The sequence below is a fragment of the Salvia splendens genome, chromosome 5 (genome assembly GCF_004379255.2).
Source record: "Salvia splendens isolate huo1 chromosome 5, SspV2, whole genome shotgun sequence".
Classification (NCBI taxonomy): Eukaryota; Viridiplantae; Streptophyta; class Magnoliopsida; order Lamiales; family Lamiaceae; genus Salvia; species Salvia splendens.
Genome location: NC_056036.1, coordinates 13,966,899 through 13,985,419, shown reverse-complemented (window position 1 = coordinate 13,985,419; position 18,521 = coordinate 13,966,899). Strand labels below are relative to the sequence as shown.

General features: G+C 39.2%; 1 protein-coding gene across 3 annotated transcripts; it reads left to right on the top strand.

Annotated features, from left to right (window-relative positions):
- The first annotated feature begins 12,740 nt into the window (after positions 1-12,740).
- LOC121803255 (NAC domain-containing protein 75-like) lies at positions 12,741-17,180 on the top strand. Of its 3 annotated transcripts, XM_042202937.1 has the most exons (8): positions 12,741-12,981; positions 13,210-13,403; positions 13,556-13,733; positions 13,937-14,493; positions 14,752-15,036; positions 15,381-15,485; positions 16,575-16,702; positions 16,779-17,180. In XM_042202937.1, exons 2-7 carry the CDS (start codon positions 13,278-13,280, stop codon positions 16,662-16,664), a joined length of 1,341 nt encoding a protein of 446 aa, XP_042058871.1. In that variant the 5' UTR covers positions 12,741-12,981; positions 13,210-13,277; the 3' UTR covers positions 16,665-16,702; positions 16,779-17,180. The 3 variants fall into 3 exon arrangements, with proteins under 3 accessions (XP_042058871.1, XP_042058872.1, XP_042058873.1); XM_042202938.1 differs by lacking the exon at positions 16,779-17,180 and having other exon boundaries at positions 13,227-13,403; positions 16,575-16,743; XM_042202939.1 differs by lacking the exon at positions 16,779-17,180 and having other exon boundaries at positions 12,744-12,981; positions 14,755-15,036; positions 16,575-16,743.
- The last annotated feature ends 1,341 nt before the right edge of the window (positions 17,181-18,521 follow it).

The window sequence follows — 18,521 nt, the reverse complement described above, 5'->3', positions numbered from 1 at the left end:
TAACTTACTCACTTCGGTTCTTATTCCCAACTACTAATAATGAAGCCGAATACGAAGCTCTCCTTGCCGGACTCAAGCTAGCGCAAAGTCTATTTATCAAGTCTCTCAAAATCCATTGTGATTCACAAGTCGTAGTGAATCACATGTTGGGTACAAGTGAAGCCCGTGATGAGAGGATGAGGAAATATTGGGACAAAGCGCAAAGCATTAGCCGAAGTTTCTCTTATTTTCGGATAATCCGCATTCCCAGAGCGGAAAACAGCCGAGCAGATATTTTAAGTAAGTTAGCCTCATATCCAAGTTCAAAGGTGGAGGAATTGATGCACAGAAGCATTGATGAAGCTGAGGTACTTTCAGTAGCCAGCTCGCCGAACTGGATGACGCCGATCTTACAGTATCTAGATCAAGGACAACTGCCCGAGGATAAGAGAGAAGCTCGGAAAATCACATGCCGAGCCCTTCGGTACGAACTTCATGGAGGAGTCCTATACAGAAAGTCCTACCTTCAGCCGTTATTGCGATGTGTAGGGCCAGAAGAGACGGACTACATCCTTAGAGAAGTTCATGAAGGATCTTGCGGTAGCCACATCGGAGCTAGAGCTTTAGCTAAAAAAGTTCTGAGATGGGGGTATTATTGGCCAACTTTGGTACAAGACGCAGTGCAGCTCGTCAAGACATGCACGAAGTGCCAAATCCATGCAAATATCCCAAAGATGCCGCAGACCGATCTATATGCTATGCAAAGCCCTTGGCCTTTTATGCAATGGGGCATAGACATAGTGGGACCACTACCACAAGCTCCTCGGCAAATGAAATTCCTTATCGTTGCTGTGGATTACTTTACAAAGTGGGTAGAAGCTGAACCATTAGCTACGATAACGAGCTCGAAGGCATTGGATTTCTTCTGGAAGAACATAGTGTGCCGATTTGGCTTACCCCACATCCTCATTTCGGATAACGGGACTCAGTTCACCGACAAGACATTCAAGAATTGGTGCCAAGAGCTGAATATTCAACAGCGGTTCACTTCGGTCTCCCACCCACAAGCAAACGGACAAACGGAGGTAACAAACCGTATCTTGGTGAAAGGGTTGAAAGCTCGGTTAGAACAAGCCAAAGGACAATGGGTAGAAAATCTCCCTCAAGTCCTATGGTCCTACCGAACTACACCCAAAGCTTCCAACGGTGAAACTCCGTACAGTCTGGTGTACGGCGCTGAAGCCGTGATTCCGGTTGAGATCGGCGTACCCAGTCCCCGAACTCTAAATTTCTCCTCAGAAATGAATGATGACGGACTGAGAGCCGAACTAGATCTGGCCGAAGAAAGAAGAGAATTGGCCTGCATAAAAACAGCCAAGTACAAGGAGCAAGTAGCCCGGTATTATAACCAAAGGGTGAAAAAGCTGCAATTTCAAGTGGGAGATCTTGTCTTGAGAAACAACGAAGTAAGCCGAGCAGAAAAGCTGGGCAAGCTCGAACCCACATGGGAAGGTCCATATCGGGTGTCAGAAGTCCTCGGCAAATGGTCTTACAAATTGACTCACATGTCAGGAGAACAAGTACCCCGAACATGGCACATTTCCAACCTCAAGAAGTTCCATTTGTAAGAGACAGTCCGGTCAGTCCGTCTTGTGTCTAGTTCGGTCCTAGAGGTATGTGTTTTCTTTGTTTTTTTTACTTTGTCTATGTGCTTTTTGTTTGTCTATGTGCGTCTCGTTCGTTTATGTGCGTCTTGCTTGTCTAGGTGTGTTTTGTCTGTCTATGTGCGTGTCGTCTCTTACAAATGTTACTGAGGTATCTTGTTCTTCAAAGGCTGATCCCCTTTTTAGAACATATATAAGCCAACGATTGTGAGTCCAAGCTTCTAAGGAGGATACAAGACCACAATTCAGCTTAAAAAACAAACAGTTCGTCTGAAACGAACTGCAACAATAAGCCAACGATTGTGAGTCCAAGCTTCTAAGGAGGATACAAGACCACAATTCGGCTTAAGAAACAAGCAGTTCGTCTGAAACGAACTGCAACAAAGGGAAAGTCCGATCCACGCGATAAAACTCGCCGAATTAGGACAAGGGAAAGTCCGATCCAAGCGATAAAACTCGCCAAATTAGGACACAAGCTTAGTCCGGTCAAAGAAATTTACTTCATAAGACCAAAGACGAGTCCGGTCAAAGAAGTTTATTTCATAAGACCGAGGACCATATCCGGTCAAAGAAGTTTACTTCATAAGACCGAGGACAAGTACGATGAAATTATTTCGCTGAGCTGTTAATACGCAGTGTTAGAAGCGAAATGAAAATTTCATTTATTAAATCTTGTTCGGCATACAACTCCGTTACCCTACAAAATGGCGTTACGCTATTACAAAGGACTATTCTACTGTCCAGGGTTGCTAAAGTTGAGCCACCTATTCACAAAATCCCCATGAAGCCGAGTTCGGGCGTTCCGGGCAGCTGAAGAATAAGCAGGTTGACGAGATGCTCTGATCGACCTGCCGCCTCTTCCCTGAGCCCGAGAAGCTCTAGCACCTCGGCGGCGAATAGTCTCTTCACGAATCATTTGCCGATCTTGCTCACTCATAGTCACCGCTCCTCTGCGAACTTCAGTCCGTCCTCGACTTGACGTCTCCGGTTGTTCCTGAGTTCGTTGCTGACTTGGAGTAGGATTTTGAGCAAGTGAATCAGAAGTTTGAGCTGGAGTGCGAGCATCTGTTGGCGAGAAATGCCTAAGGAATCTCTCGATTGAAGGACGCCGGGAAAGAATGATGTCGTACCGAGAAGCATAGCGCCGCAATGAATTCACGACTTGTTGGCAAACCGAGCTCTCCAGCGCATTGTTCCTCCGGAGTACATGATATTCCTCCCACAGTTCGTCAACTCGTTCCTGAACTTCAGAGATGGTCATTCCCCCGCGCCTGCAGATGAAATCCTCATACGCAGTCCTCTCAGCGACGGCGGTATTCAGCTCGGCCTCCAGATCTTTCTTTTCGGACTCTAAGTCCTTATTGTCGGCCTCCAGCTTCACTGAACGAGCCAAGAGTTCGTCATTCTTCACCTGGTCAGCTATGGCTCTTTTCTCAGCTTCGTCTAAAGCCGAAGAGTACAGCCGCTTCCAGTGAAGTACCTCCAGCTCCTTAAGAGTTCAGAATATAGAGCAGCTATGTCAGTTCGGCATTTCAGATTACTGAGCAGGTAGTAAACCACAACAGGAGTAAAAGAGAGTACGAAAGGCTATACGAAGACACAAGAGCAGAAAGAAGAATTTTTTCATTCATAAGAAAAAATTTTTTCTACACAAGGGCTTCAAGGCCGTTTTACAAGAAGGAAGAAACTAAACTAAGAGAAGGGAGACGAAATCATACTCCGCCAGCTTCGTCTCCGCCTTCTCGGTGAGGTTCAGCTTCCTTCTCCTTGTCTGCTTCAGCTTCAGCCTCGGCCTCCCTGCTCTCCCCAGCCTGCTCGGCGCCACCGTAGCCGATCTGCTGCGCCTCCTGCTCGGCCTGCTCATCGCCGGTCCGCCGCTCATGCTGCTCGGTCTCACCCTCTCCATGGAAAATTGGAGCGGGTGAAACTGACCCTATGGAGGCAAAGATAGCCTCCATGTTCTCATCGCGGTCAGCTCGGCAACTACGAACTTGGTCTGCAGAAAGCAGGACCGAGGACGAAGCAAGCTCCTCAAGCACCGGCAGACTCTGAAGCCGAGCTGCTATCTCTCGGCCGTACAGCGGCAGGATGACTTCGGGACCCTGCTCGGCTTTATCGGTCATCAGTTTCAGCAGATCACCGACAAAGGCCGAAAATTGGTTGCTCAGAAAGAGTTTCTCCGCGAAAGCACGGAGAGCCTCTCCTTGGGCAACCACGGCGGCAGCATCCCTCCGTTTCGTCTGCTCTCGCTGGATGACGAGCTGGTTTTTGGCAAACTGAGCTTCATCCTGGGCCGAAATCCTAGCAGCTCTGGCCTTCTCAAAGTCGGCCTTAGCCTGTTCGGCCTGGTGACGAGCTGCAGCCAAATTCCTCTGCATCTCAGCATAATCGTTGGACGCTTTGGAGAGTTCAACGGCGACGAGCTTGGAGAGCATATCGTTCCTCTGAAAATGGAAAAAGGAAAAAGTCAACCGAGGGGCCACAAAAAACACAGGAAAAAAGCAAGGCCAGAAAATCAAGAAGACAATTCACCTCGGCGAAGTCCGTGGGCCATAAAAATGGCTCACAGATATGCTCCGAAGGAGGCGCCAAGACCACGTCTTTCTCTGGCGCTCTTGGGGGCTTCTGGGTCTTCCCCTTCCTACTTGTCGAAGTCGACTCCGGCTTCTTTGGATCCGAAGAGGTCTTTTGCCTCTTCGGATTCTTCTCGGCATCAGGCGCCGAGCTGGTAGCCTTCTCTTTCTCCGGCTCCTTAAGCTCGGAGGATTTGCGGCTAATCTTATTCAGCATGTACACTGCCAAAAAGCAAGAAAGCAAAGTTAGTTTTCGCCACAAAAGCAGTAAGGCACAAAAAAGAATTCCTCACCCTCGGTCTCTTCATCCGAAGACGAGGAGTCGAACACGAAGTCGCCCTTGACGAGCTCAGACTCCAGGTACTGCTTCCTAATCATAGGAATCTTATTGAGCTCGCCCTCGAGCTCGTCCAACGGTTCTAACCGAGGATGAGGAATCACGGACTTCGGCCCTCTCCAGGGAAAGCCCGGAGCCGCTGTCCTATTATAAAAAAAAAAGCGATGTTGCCACTTTGGCCACTTGGTTTTGCAGAAGGCCCTAAAAGGCTGTAAAGGGATCAAGTAAAACCAAGATCCTTTTCTCTTAAACTGGAAAAAATTAAGGATTGCCCTCAGAGACAGATCCTTGTCTAGCCTACGCAGTTCGGCAGCAAAGGCCGATAAGTGCCTCCAAGAGTTCGGAGTCACCTGACCTAAAGGGAGTTGAAAAAAATCTAGCAGCTCTACAAAGGCAGGGGGAAGAGGGAAACGAAGCCCGCATTCCAAGCCGGCTTCGTAAACGGTGGCGTAACCCTCCGGCGGCGAGTCCGCCCTATGAAGGTCGTCGGGAATCGCAACCTTCCCCCCAGGAAAAAAATATTTTTCGTGTAAGGATATCACAGTATCCTTACTCAAGATGCTGTGAAAATACTCTACGGTCTTCTCCCCGGATTCTTTCCGACTAGAAGACCCCTTTATCCCCTTTCCTACCGCTACCTGACTCAGAAGAAGAAGAAGAAGACATAGTTCTTACTCTTTGAAAGTCTGAAGAAATTCTGAAGAAATTCTCGAAAGCGGAAGGAAATTTTTTTCGCAAAAGAGAGAGATTGCAGAAGAAGCAATAGCAAAAGTGTTCAACTGATGAAGAAAGGACGTATTTATCAGATTCGGAGAAGATTTCAAAATCATCGCACCGTTTCGAATCCCACCTTTTCAGGATTCAACGGCCGGATTTTACTGTCGCATTTAATGCAGTCACGCGCAAGGCACGTCCCCTGACGTCAGCCTCCCCCGTACCCTTATCCAGAATGCCGAAGTGACTCGCTTCGCCGAAGTGATTCACTTCGCTTTTCGGGGGGGGGTAGTGATGGGGTACGTACTAAACAAGCCCAATAGCAGTGACGGCCCATCAGCCCAAAGCCCAAGGAAGAGTATCAGTTCGGCATTACCAAAGAGTTCGGCCCCAGCCTACAGCTCGGTAAAAGCCAACCAATCAGTTCGGCATTACCAAAGAGTTCGGCCCCAGCCTACAGCTCGGTAAAAGCCGACCAATCAAGCTCTACTCTCAGATCGGCAAAAGCTGCTCGGCAATAGTTCAGAAGTTCGGTCTCAGTATTCGACCGAACTGAGAGATAGTGGACTCATGCAGAACCTCCACGACCTCCACTACACGATCTATTTAGTGGTGTCAACTCATGCAGGATAGCGGACCAAACAAAGAGATAGTCGACCCATGCAGGATCTCATGACCTCCACGACATCCACTACCTAGTTAGTGGTGATGCAAGCCACGACCTAGTTAGTGGTGATGCAAGCCACGATCTTAGTTCAATGTATAAATAGAACTTAGATCAGATAGAAGAAGGCTCTAGACATCAAATAACAAATAGCAAGTCTGTATTTGTAAGCTGGAAAACCAGATCAAGCAATACAATCTTGCCCCCCTTTCTTCCCGTGGACGTAGATTTACCTCAGTAAATCGAACCACGTAATTCCTTGTGTCGTGATCTATATTCATTACCTGCATTTACTACCATCAAAAATTCGCCCAACCATCACCAAATTTATGGTCCCATCAGTTAGATGAATTCAATCTTATTTTAGTTAATATTCTAGTTATCGGAACACCTAACATAAGTCCCATCAATCTTCTTGTTCCGTTGTTAGGTTATACTCAAGTCTAGTCTAGCACTTATCCGAGTGTAGGTTGTCCTACACAAGTGTTGGAGAAAGACCCAAGTAAATTAAAGTCACGTACTAAGGTATGTCTATTTAGGAATACCCCAAAGGAACTATTTAGGAATACCCCAAAGGAACGAAAAAAACAAAAGAGTATGAATTCTATAGTTTTATAACTAGGAGATATTTGTGAGTAAGAATGCTAAATTCTTGGAAGAAGACTATAAAAAAAAGAAATCAGCTATAAGCCTAGCAATGTGATAAAGTATGTAATACTTGAGCTCAAAGTCCCAATTCTGATCCATCATGACATAATTTTCTAGTTAATATTTTCATAACCAAATAAATAGATTTAAAATTAATTATAAACAAGGATAGTAAAATTATTGTTGTCCGGAACTATTCCCATTCGAGTGAAATAAATTATGATGCATCTAAGGAAAAAGATCCGAATAATTTTGGAAACTTGAAGAGATGCAATCTGGAAGAAAGATAGTACTAATATTTGTCTATAACTCTATATATCTTTTGCTGGTGCACCATAGTTTCTCTCTCTCTAAATTCTTACTAGTAATATTTTATTATGAAAAATTGGCATGCACGGAATACCAAGATGATTATTGGGGCATGTCTATAGTGTTATGGGGCCCCGCAATTATAATAAGTAACGGCAAACATTCAATTCCAGTCTCTCTTCTTGTTGCTGAAAAATAAAAATCATATGTACAGCCCGCTGGGCGTAGCACAGTTGACAATGGAGGGACAGATCTTGCTGCAATGAGTCTGAGTTTAAATCTTACTGTTGTCGTGTAGTTGCTTTTATCTCTCAGGCACAAGTGTGAGGGGCTTCTGACAGTCAATGGGTTAAGGCTCCCCCTTAACGGATTACTGCGTACCCTGATTTAACCCCCTCACATGATGTCGAGCTAGAGTGTGGGGGCCGCCAAGGCGACGGAAATCACTGAATATCCAATTTCTTTTGTCCCATTCTACTTCTATTATTATATAATAGATATATAAATATTTATCATAGGGTTAACTATGAATTCTTGTGATTTTTAGTGTGTGTGAATTCTATATCAAAATTTTAAATCGATTAGTTCTATATAAAATCTCTGGCGACTATTGATATTACTGTTTTGATGACGAAACATTGTGTTTTTCATGCTCGAACTGACAATATGTTTTCTCTTGGGGTTAGACACTTATTTTTCTATAGTCGTCACTTTGAGATGTAGTTATATTCAAGGCTTGGAGTCGAATTGAGAGTTTGAGAAGAAAATACTTTTATGATGTCTACGATCGTGGCCGGTGACCGAATTTCTCCCTGAGTATTAAATAATACTATTAGATGATGAGTTACGTTGCATGCTAAAAACTCTGTTCAATCCCTTCTTCTATTTTTCTGGAGCTACTACTTATTGGCAGTTGAATCCTTAATAGCATTAAAAAGTGTCTTAACGGATTTTTTTTTGATGTAGTGAATCTAGCTGGTTGTGATTTTGCAATACTCACCACTGATTGGTTTGAGTTTTTTATCTTATATTAAAACTTTTCATTTGTGACATTAAAATTCAGAAAAGAACGAATATTACCATGATAATGATTTAAAAGATCTCATGTAGAGTCGCGAAGTAAAACAGAGATATAGTCTGTCTCTTTTTTTTGGCAAAGAAATAAATTATGAAAACAGGTCAGCTCTAAAAGACTCAAAAATTGAAAATTAAATATACTACTGTATAGTATACTCATAGGCTCCTTAGAGCAGTGGGGCGCCCTAAGGGATGCCCTAAAGCCCGCCCTCTACACCGCCACATCAGCATTTTATCCTCCTACCCTTCCACCTGCAGTGGGGCGCCCTATAAGCCGCCCTATAGGTTTCACTATTATTTTATTAATTAATTTAAATGTTTTCAAATATGTCAATGCAAAATAATTAAAAAAATACCACGATTAATTAAAAACGGCAAATCCTACATTGATTAAAAAAAAGTTTTACACGAGTTAGAAATGAAAAAAAAAGTTGACTACTCTACAAAAGTCCCAACTTGCGACGCAGCTCATCGATCATCCCCTGGAGGTATTCGGCTTTGGCCGAGTCCTGACATTGTATGAGGGCGTTGTGCTTGTCCAACAACGTCCTCCGGTTGGTGGTCGCTGCCAACTCCGCGTAGGCAAGTGCCGCCGGGGTCGGGGTCGGGATCGGCGATGGGGGGCGGCCGCGGCTTGCGAGGAGGATGTCGCCTTCGCCTTCCCCTTGTTCTTCGCAGCCTTTACGCCAATGGGACGTCGGGAAGACACCGGTGTGCCGGAACTCTCCTCCTCCTCGTACATCGTCCGGTTGAGGTCCACCGGATATGCGCCGCTTTCGCTGCTTGTGTAAGCACCGGCTTCGGTGGTCCTCGTCCTCTTTGGAGGGCGTACTCTTCATTCGTTTACGGAGGTGGCACCTTGTTCGTCCGGTGCCGGCTCCGTTTCTTTCTGGCGGGGCGGCGGTAGCGGAGGGGGCGAGTTGGAGACGGCTCCATGTCAGACAGACCGTACGAATCCGTATTGAATTCGGGATTGTACTGCGTATTGGAGTCGAACGACCGATATTTGTCAGGGTCTGTACCCGGCCAACGTGCACCACCCCAAACATCGGACTATTCGGACTTGGGTATTCACCAGAATCCATTTTATAGTGTAATTTGAGTGTGGAAAAGTGAACGGAAATGTTACATACGAAGGTAGGGTATGGGGTATTTATATAAATAAATTTTTCGGAATTAAAAAAAAAAATAAAAATGCGTTGCATCGTCTGCGCCATCGTCCGCATCGCCCACAGTGGGTGGACGATGGCGCGGAAGATGCCTTATCGTCCGCGTATCGTGCGCGGACGATGCATCGGGTATCATCCCTGCATCCACAGTGGGCGGATGATGACGCATCCAAGGCATCGGACAGCCTATCGTCCGCCCCATTGCGGATGCTCTTACATCAGAAAATTAATCAAACTCAGTGAAAGTGGAAAAAAAGCGTACAAAGACAGTCTTTTTGTAGAATTTACGCATTCCAGATATTCCAATATGTATAATTGGTAAATGGTGTATAGTGTGTATAGTGTACTTATATCTTTTAATGTATTTCGTTATTTGACAAATTAAAGACAGATAAGAGTAAATTCAATCATTACAATATGCTCTCTGCAAACAATGCTGTGAAGCCTTCATCATTTATTTCTTTGACTACATGAAAATGCATGAATACCTAAATTACATTAATACCCTTTGGCATATCGCAATATATCCGTGTATGTTTGGGGTTCAATTGGCCACACAAGAAAATCTCTCAAGTGGGCCCATCATGGGGTATAGATATTTCTAGTCCCAGCAACATAAATCAGAATTTTGACTAAATTTCATAATTTTATAAGTAATTAAATTATTTTTTAATATAATCTCATAAACTTACTTTTTTAGCATTATCGGTACTAAGAGCAAATTGTCTATGTACAATACCTTTGAGCACGACATTACATACCTGTAAGTATGACACGCTTGATTCACACGCTTGTATGTGCATAGTATGCTGACACAATCAATAATCGCGGTCAATTAAACTGTACGTGTCATGTGTTGTGAATAATAGTATTTTTTTATAATTGAAAAATTAGATTATTTTATTTATAAATACCTTTGTTTTTCACACCATTCTTCATATCTTCTGACTCTCTTTTTTTTCTCCCATACTTTTAAATTTTAATTTCTTCTATTTTTAGAAAATTCACCTACCGTGTTAGCTGAATTTTCTCGACCTATTAGAGGCGAAATCGCTAAAGCCAATGCACAATCATTGTTGTATTTAAGCCCGTGGCTGCATATATATCTAGTGGCCGAGCAATACCACCGAATTTAAGTTGATGCTCTATTGGAATTCGTTATTTTTAATTATGTAATTGTACTATTATCTATTTATTTATAACTCAATTGAATTAGAAGTTGTAATCAGAAATATCAGGTGAATAATATAGTGATTAAGGAACTTATGCTAATGATTGTGAGTCATATTTAAAAAATTGAAATTTATTAATTTTACCATGAAGGGGGCCGGCTTAAGCCCATACGAAGTGAAATTTATTAATTTTACATTACTGAAATTTTAGTATTTTGTGTGATATCAATAAAAGAATTATATGCAAATTATTCTTCAAATTTTCAAATTCAAAATTAAAAATATTTGAGACTTGTACACATGGGTTGTGGATGGCCTACAACCGTTTCATACGATTTTTGTAAGTAAAACACACTGCTAAAACAAACCTACTTTAATTAATACGCAACACTTGTAATGTAGTTTGTTTGGAATTTAGCTTTTCAGAAGTAGTAAATTATGGGGGGTGCTTACACTCAAAGTCTTGTTAGTTAAATAGAGTAATATTTGTATACCATAAGTAGTATTAGTGGGGAAAATAAAATAGTAATGAAGGATTAAATTAGTAGGAGGGGATGGAGATAGTGGTGGTCCATCAAGTATGCTATCTGCTCACTTGCCTTGCATATCAAGTATCCTTCTATTCCTCACTCTCTCTCTCTCTCAACATTCATGGCAAAAGAATCATGATCAGCACTCCAGCTCCAAACCCATGTGACTTCCTATCATTTTTGCCATTCTTTTACTGTTTTTATATCTTTATTTTATATTAACCTTTTTTTTCTTTTTTTCTTCAAGGGGCAAAGGTGTCCCTCCCTTTCGTATATCTATTTAGTCCAATTTTAAATATAATGGATGTATCATAGTATATATGTGTATAATTGTATATAGAGGAAATTCAAGACCTTATACTATGATTCTTGGAAACACACTAAACAGTTAGGCCATGTTTGGTTGATGGAAAAGTAAAGTTGACAAGGAAAATGATTTCTGGGAAAATGAATCCTGGAAATATGATTCTTAATAACTTTACTTTCCTATGTTTGGAAAATGTCAAGATTTTAAATTTTATACTGTTGTTTTAAACACCACAGTAAAAATATACTCCTACTTATTACTATTTTTATTTATAAAAATGAATAATAATATAAATTTTTTAATAAATTATTAATTACAAATTATAATAATTATATTTATTATTAGTTTAAATATGGATTATCCATCATAATATATAATAATATAGTTGTAATTATAGTTATATGGAGTATTATAATCATAAATGATTATAATAATAAATATGATTATTATAATTATAATTATAATATTTACGGATAATATAATTAAATAAATTTTATAATTTGAAATTTCACTACGACTTCATTGATTAATTATTAATTTATAAAATAATAATTATTAATTATTAATTTATAAAATAATAATTATTAATTATTTTTACATAATTTATATTATATAGTTATATTTTAATTATTTAATAAATTATTAATTATTATGATAATTACAAATATGTATAAATATTATAATAATATAGTTATAATTGGGATAATTTTAAATATAGTTATTTATTATACCGAAATTAAGTATGTTTATAATTTTATATCATTTTAATACATTGTAATTAATAATAATAATAATAATAATAAAACTATACTTATATTGCACTAAATATGTAAGAATCCTAAAACGGGAAAAAGAGTACCTAAGAAAAGATAGAATTCAGAATCCTGGAAAGTTGTACTAACTTTCCTTGTTCTTGGAATTCTGATTACTTTCCCAGTTTAATTAAAAACCGAAACAAACACAGGAATTTAAAATTTAAGGAATGAGATTACTTTCCCAGACAAAATCCTGACAACCAAACATAGCCTTATAGACATACACCGTTTGATTGAGATCCATGAAATTTTCTGTTAATAGTACAAAATTCTTTTATTAACTAATTCAAATACCTACAAACAAAAAAAATTCCCCATCGTCTTCACATATAAAAGACAAAATTTCCAGACATAGAAAGAACATATTAGTCCCCCTACAATGACCTATCTCTATATAAGTTGAGACTATTGGACATGAATGAGAAAGCTACTCCTAATTAATTTATTTATTTGTAACTGCGGTATTTTCTTTTTCTTTTTCTATTTCCTATTCCCCATTTGGCGTTGCGTATATCACACAATGTTGCGAAATCGTCGCTAATTTGGCTTTCAATCAATGTTTATTTAATTTATTTCAAACCATGTCAAATCAAGTCAGACTACACTACCGTATTCTATTACCGTAGTAAATAAAATACTAGTACTACTAAATGTATACGTATAATAATAGAAAAATAGGTATAGTTAGTTTAATTTGAGTTTGGGTTGGCTAAATGCTTTTGAGTGTGTGGTTTAACAACTTTTGCTTTACCAGTCAAGAAGACTCGCTACATACAAAGCTATACACACCCTTAGACAGGGATGACCTTTATTTACTATCAGAATCCAAACCCCAAACTCTATCTCTCTCTCTCTCTCTCCCACACAAATACACACAGAAACAGAAACTGGGTACAAGCAGGTGAGCTTAAATTAGCAAAAGAGGGAGAGAGAGTTAAAGGCAGTATATAGGGCGCGCCTTTTCCTTTATCCCTTCAGTTAAAGTTGACGGGAATTCTGGTGTTATTTCCATGGTTAAAGCAGGTTTTATACCCAAATCCACCTCCCCAATTTTTATTATTATTTTTTTATTTTCGATCTCTTTCCTCTCATCTCTTTCAGTTTTCTATAAGAATAGATTCCGGGTTCAAAGATTGGTTTTTCTCTCATTTTTTTTTTGGTTTGAAGAATGAATTTCTTTCCTGATCATGCACATGGATCATTCTTGAATCCTCTTTTTTGTTAAAACAATTACTATTTGATGGCGTTAAGGTTGGTGTCATCGGCAGAATAGTGGGAAAATATACTCAAAAAAGGATAAGGATTTGTTTGGTTGAGCGATGAATAAGAATAGTCAGCTGGGATCCGTGAGCAGCTCTGATCTCATCGATGCAAAGCTGGAGGAGCATCAATTGTGCGGATCTAAACAGTGCCCCGGCTGCGGTCACAAGCTCGAAGCCAAGCCGGTACGGATAATATTCTTCGCTTCATCTTCAAGATAGGAATTACTATTATTTTTTAATTTATTTCATTCATTCATTCCGAAATACAATTATTCTTTTTTTTTTGGGATGATAAATTGAGCTAAGTGCAAGTATTGATATGTTGATTGTTGCAGGATTGGGTGGGCCTACCCGCCGGAGTGAAGTTCGACCCGACTGACCAGGAGCTTATCGAGCATCTCGAAGCCCAAGTCGAAGGCAAGGACTCCAAATCCCACCCCTTGATCGATGAGTTCATCCCCACCATCGAAGGCGAAGATGGGATTTGCTACACTCACCCTGAGAAACTTCCTGGTCACAACTACCTTCATCTTTCTCTATGTGTGTTTGTGTGTGTGGATTCATTCAACAAGTTTGGTTTTACTAAAACCAGAACTGCCTCAGCGAGATGAATTTTTAGGGTTTTTGTTTTCTTGTAGAGGAATATATTGTGATTTGTTGCACCTAAATAAACCTAACTTTGATTTTAATATTTTGTACTTAATTAAATTTGGCAGGAGTGACAAGAGACGGATTGAGTAGGCACTTTTTCCACCGGCCGTCGAAGGCGTACACCACCGGCACGAGGAAGCGTCGGAAGATCCAGATGGAATGCGACTTGCAAGGCGGCGAGACGCGGTGGCACAAGACAGGCAAGACGCGCCCGGTCATGGCTAACGGCAAGCAGAAAGGCTGCAAGAAGATCTTGGTCTTGTACACTAATTTCGGCAAAAACCGGAAGCCGGAGAAGACGAATTGGGTGATGCATCAGTATCATTTAGGGCAGCACGAGGAGGAGAAGGAAGGAGAGCTCGTCGTCTCCAAGATTTTCTATCAGACTCAGCCGCGCCAGTGCAACTGGACGGAGAGAGGAGGCGCCGCCGCCGGAGATGTCTTGAGAGAGAGTGGGAGTGGGAGCTGCTCCTCTTCTAAAGAAATGATCCCTCAAAGAGATGATTTCTCAGCCACCGCCGCCGCCGCCGCCGCTTCAGTCCTGACTTATACCGGCATTGATATTCATCAGCTCAAAGCCGATAACTTCGGATATCTCCCTTACAGAAAATCATTTGATGAGGTATCTATCAAATTTCGTTTTTATTTAATTTGTGACATAAAATTTATGTGTGGGGCAGCATTGTTGTCTGTATAGTAAAAATTGATGATACAAAGAAAAGAACATATTAATTCCCATTGCTTGTGCGAAAAGCATGAAAATCATATGGAAACTTTCCTGATAACAACAGGCCGATGATAAAAACTTAAGCAGTAATTCACCCAAAATTAAGAATCTATAGATTAATTAGGTAATAAAAAAATGGGACGTTTGCATCAGCAGGCTGGGAGCATAGGAGGAGAGGCTTCAATTGCAAGGGAAGGAGCAGGCACGTGCGAAGAGCGTGACATGGGACAGCATCACGTGACCCATGAGCCGCACCATCACGTGACTACCCATCACCAGATTGCCGCCGCTGCCGCCACCGCGTTTCACATAAGCCGGCCGTCGCACTCCATCGCCACCATCATCTCCCCTCCGCCGCTACACCACACCTCCATTATTCTCGATCAAGATCACCCCTTTCATGTCCCCAGAATCATGCTCCCCAATGAAAATTACCAGGTACTTACCTTTTATCTATAAATATTTTCTTGTATTAAAATGATAATAGTACTCCATAAAATCAAGAGTGAAAGCTACTACATAGTTTCTTGAAATAATAAAAGAAGTTACTGAAATCAAAACATGCATAATGAACCATGCAATTCTGTGTCTGACAATGATGGCTCCAGTCAGATAAAAAGGTAAAAAAAAAAAAGGCACAATTCCTAGTTAGTCTCTTCCATGCTTATTTATAAAATTAGAGTTGAGAGTCTCCCATCTTTTAGCAGACAATGCATGATCATATACATGATTGTGTTTGAATGGACAAAGAAAATAAATAACAATATTATCTTGGTGAATAGCAACAACAACATCAGCAGCAGCAACAACATCATAAAATTGGGGGAAGGTCTGCATCTGGATTGGAGGAACTCATCATGGGATGCACCTCAACTGACATGAAAGAAGTAAGTGTTACAATTTTCACCTTTTTTGACTCTCAAATTGCATGCTTCCTATGTGTCAATTTGGGAACTCCTTAAAAGAAAAAGGTGGACTTAGATATCAAAATCTGCTCCATAATTATATTTGTAGGGCTACATATTTTATTCCATTGGAAAAAAATTTAATATTATTCAAATGTGATGATTATAAAACTAGAAAAGAGATACTAGAAGCCTTTTCTTTTTTCTTTTTCCCACTTTATCTTCTTTTTCTTTCCAATCTAGATTTTTAAGATGATCTTCACATCATCTACCTCTTCAATAAAGAGGTAATTTGGTGAAATTAATCTCGTATTGGGTTTAGTCCTTTTCCTAATTTTCTTGATTTTCTCTCTTTTTTCTTTTTGCCAAAACTTTCTCTTGCTTGAGTCATATCATGTGCATGTATGGCTAAAACCTGATAATTAACAAAGTGTGAAACCAAAAGCCATGAAGGGCGGAAGCCGAGGCAAGAATACTTTTTTACATCATAAATAAAAAGTAATTAAATGGTGTTCACTTAAACCCTTTAATTTGTTTATAACCTTTTTGTAACACTAGTAGAATTAGTAGGAACGAATATAATAAAGACAAAGAAAAGCTATATATTAGATGTACTTTAGAATATAATTAGAAGAGTTATACTCCTATATAACACATATATTAATTCATATATCTATAAGTTAGAATTTAAAAAAAAAAAAGAGAAGAGGGGTTCGTCACCCCAAAACTTTCCTTTGTGGTCTTGGTATCCTAGGAAAGAAAGAGAGTTTTTTCAGTTATTACTAATGCCTAACTTACTACTTGGAATGAATTTTGGTCAAATTCCACATTCATAAAAAGGGTTTTTAGTTTTTACGGTTTGGTATCCAGTCTTATCAAGTCAAGATCCTGACGCGCCCTTTAAATTTCTATTCATTTATAAATAAAATGAGATGATATATAGTTTCAGGTCATGCCGGATTGTGTTTGTATACTCCTATAATTATATTTTGATTATGAATTTATGTGTTGATTACACACATAGAGAGATTAGTGTAATACAAATAGATACACAATGGTGTGGCATTGCAGGAGTCATCAATGGCGAACCAACAAGAAGCAGAATGGTTGAAGTACTCGACATTCTGGCCCGAACCGGACAACCCGGATCATCATGGATAGAAACAAACACCCATAAATCATTACCATAATCATTACTTGTAAGTGCTGCCAAGACCAATATACACCATTGTTTTTCTTCCTTTTCCTCTCCCTCTTTTTTACTCTAAATTTCAGGGCTGAACTAACTGTTCAACAAAAAACACATGTTGCAAAAGCAAGAAAAAGAAACAAAAATAAAGGAACCAAGAAAAAGCCGCCTCTCTTCTGACAAACACAACACAACACAACACAACACAAAGAGAAGATAGAAAGAGAGAGTGATAGAAGCAAGGAAAGAAAACCCCCATATCCAAAGCGATAAATTCTTGCTGCATCAAAATCATCACCATCATCATCATTACATTACTATACCGTCTTTATATATGTTTATTCCTTGTTATTATTATTTTTTCATTTTTAAGTTAAATTTTTTTGGTACTACAATTTTTGTCAATTGTGTTACACCAAAGAATTATAGATACTAAAGAACACAATATTGCAAATGGAAACTGTGTTTATAGTTTTTTTAGTAACTAATTTGATGTTTCATTGTAGTCATGACATTAGATGTCATGCAACCTTATTACAGTTCCTTAGGACATTTAACGTATGTTAGGTGAATTAAATATTTTATATTCCCTAATATTATAAGGTGACATTCAATTCGTACAACATAATTGTAATGAGATACAGTACAAGAGAAGTAAAGATGGCGGATAAATGATCATGAAATATAGTGTAATCTTGACAGTATGGCGATGGGCCATAATATATTATCACATGCAGATTTAATCTGAGTTTGCTATAATATAGTAGTACTTGATTTTATTATAATTTAAATAGGTGAAATGAATTATGATGTGGTAAATCCTTATAACTATTCCCTCCTGCCATAAATAAGAGTCCTATTTTTTTAATATGTATCTTAAAAAATATGAATGGAAAATAATAGTGGAACGTGAGACATTCTACTTTTATAATGAAATAAGAGCTGAATGAGTTAGTAATATGTAGCCTATTTCAGTTTATATTGTCGGATGATGAAGTACTATTTATTAACTACACTTATAACTAAGAATATTTTAAAAAATAATCATAAGTATAAACCCAATAAACATTTATAAAAAAACAAATTAATAATAATAATAATACAATATATACTAGTATTTGGAATAAGTTGAGAACACAACAAAAAAAAGCCCAAACGGAGAACTGAAAAGTAAGAAACAAAAACATACTACATCCATCCAAAAAAATAGACAAAGTTATAAATAGCACGAGTTAGAATGCATAATTGGTAAAGCAACAGAGAATGGGGGAAAATGTGGTGAAAGTAGTGTTAGTGTGGATTGTGAGGTTCACATTTAGAATGATGTATAAGGTTAGTATTTGTTTAACACTTTCCATATTTAGAATTTGTCTAATTTTAGTGGACACTCCAAAATAGTAAAATTAGTCTATTTTTTTGGCCCGAGGTAGTAATATATATATTTTTAATAAAACTTAGTTCGATCACACCAATTGAGTTGGAACTGAAAAAAAATATGATGAGTGGTGTAGCTAAATTAATACTGGCATATAGTATGTGGATAGATGAGTAGAATTAGGTAGTGGCCCTTTATTACAAGATGCCATAGATTTTTGGTACCTAGCACATGAGATGCGACCAAAGCAAGATAACTAGTGACAAATTATTATGGATCTCATTTATTCAAGTAAATAATATAGTGTTCTTTAATTGCAGTTATTTCCATTTTTGTGTGCTCTTTAAATCTACTTTAATTATTCTATTCCAGATTCGAGCTTTTGCTGCAAATTGCTTCTTCTAAATATGCTTTACTTAACGAGAGAGGGAGAGAGATATGTATACGCGTATGT

Excerpts from the sequence above, each read along its gene's own strand:
- LOC121803255 (XM_042202937.1), top strand. The coding sequence starts at position 13,278 with ATGAATAAGAATAGTCAGCTGGGATCCGTGAGCAGCTCTGATCTCATC. Across the intron at positions 13,734-13,936 it reads TCACCCTGAGAAACTTCCTG|GAGTGACAAGAGACGGATTG; the intron begins GTCACAACTACC and ends TAAATTTGGCAG. Across the intron at positions 15,486-16,574 it reads CCTCAACTGACATGAAAGAA|GAGTCATCAATGGCGAACCA; the intron begins GTAAGTGTTACA and ends GTGGCATTGCAG.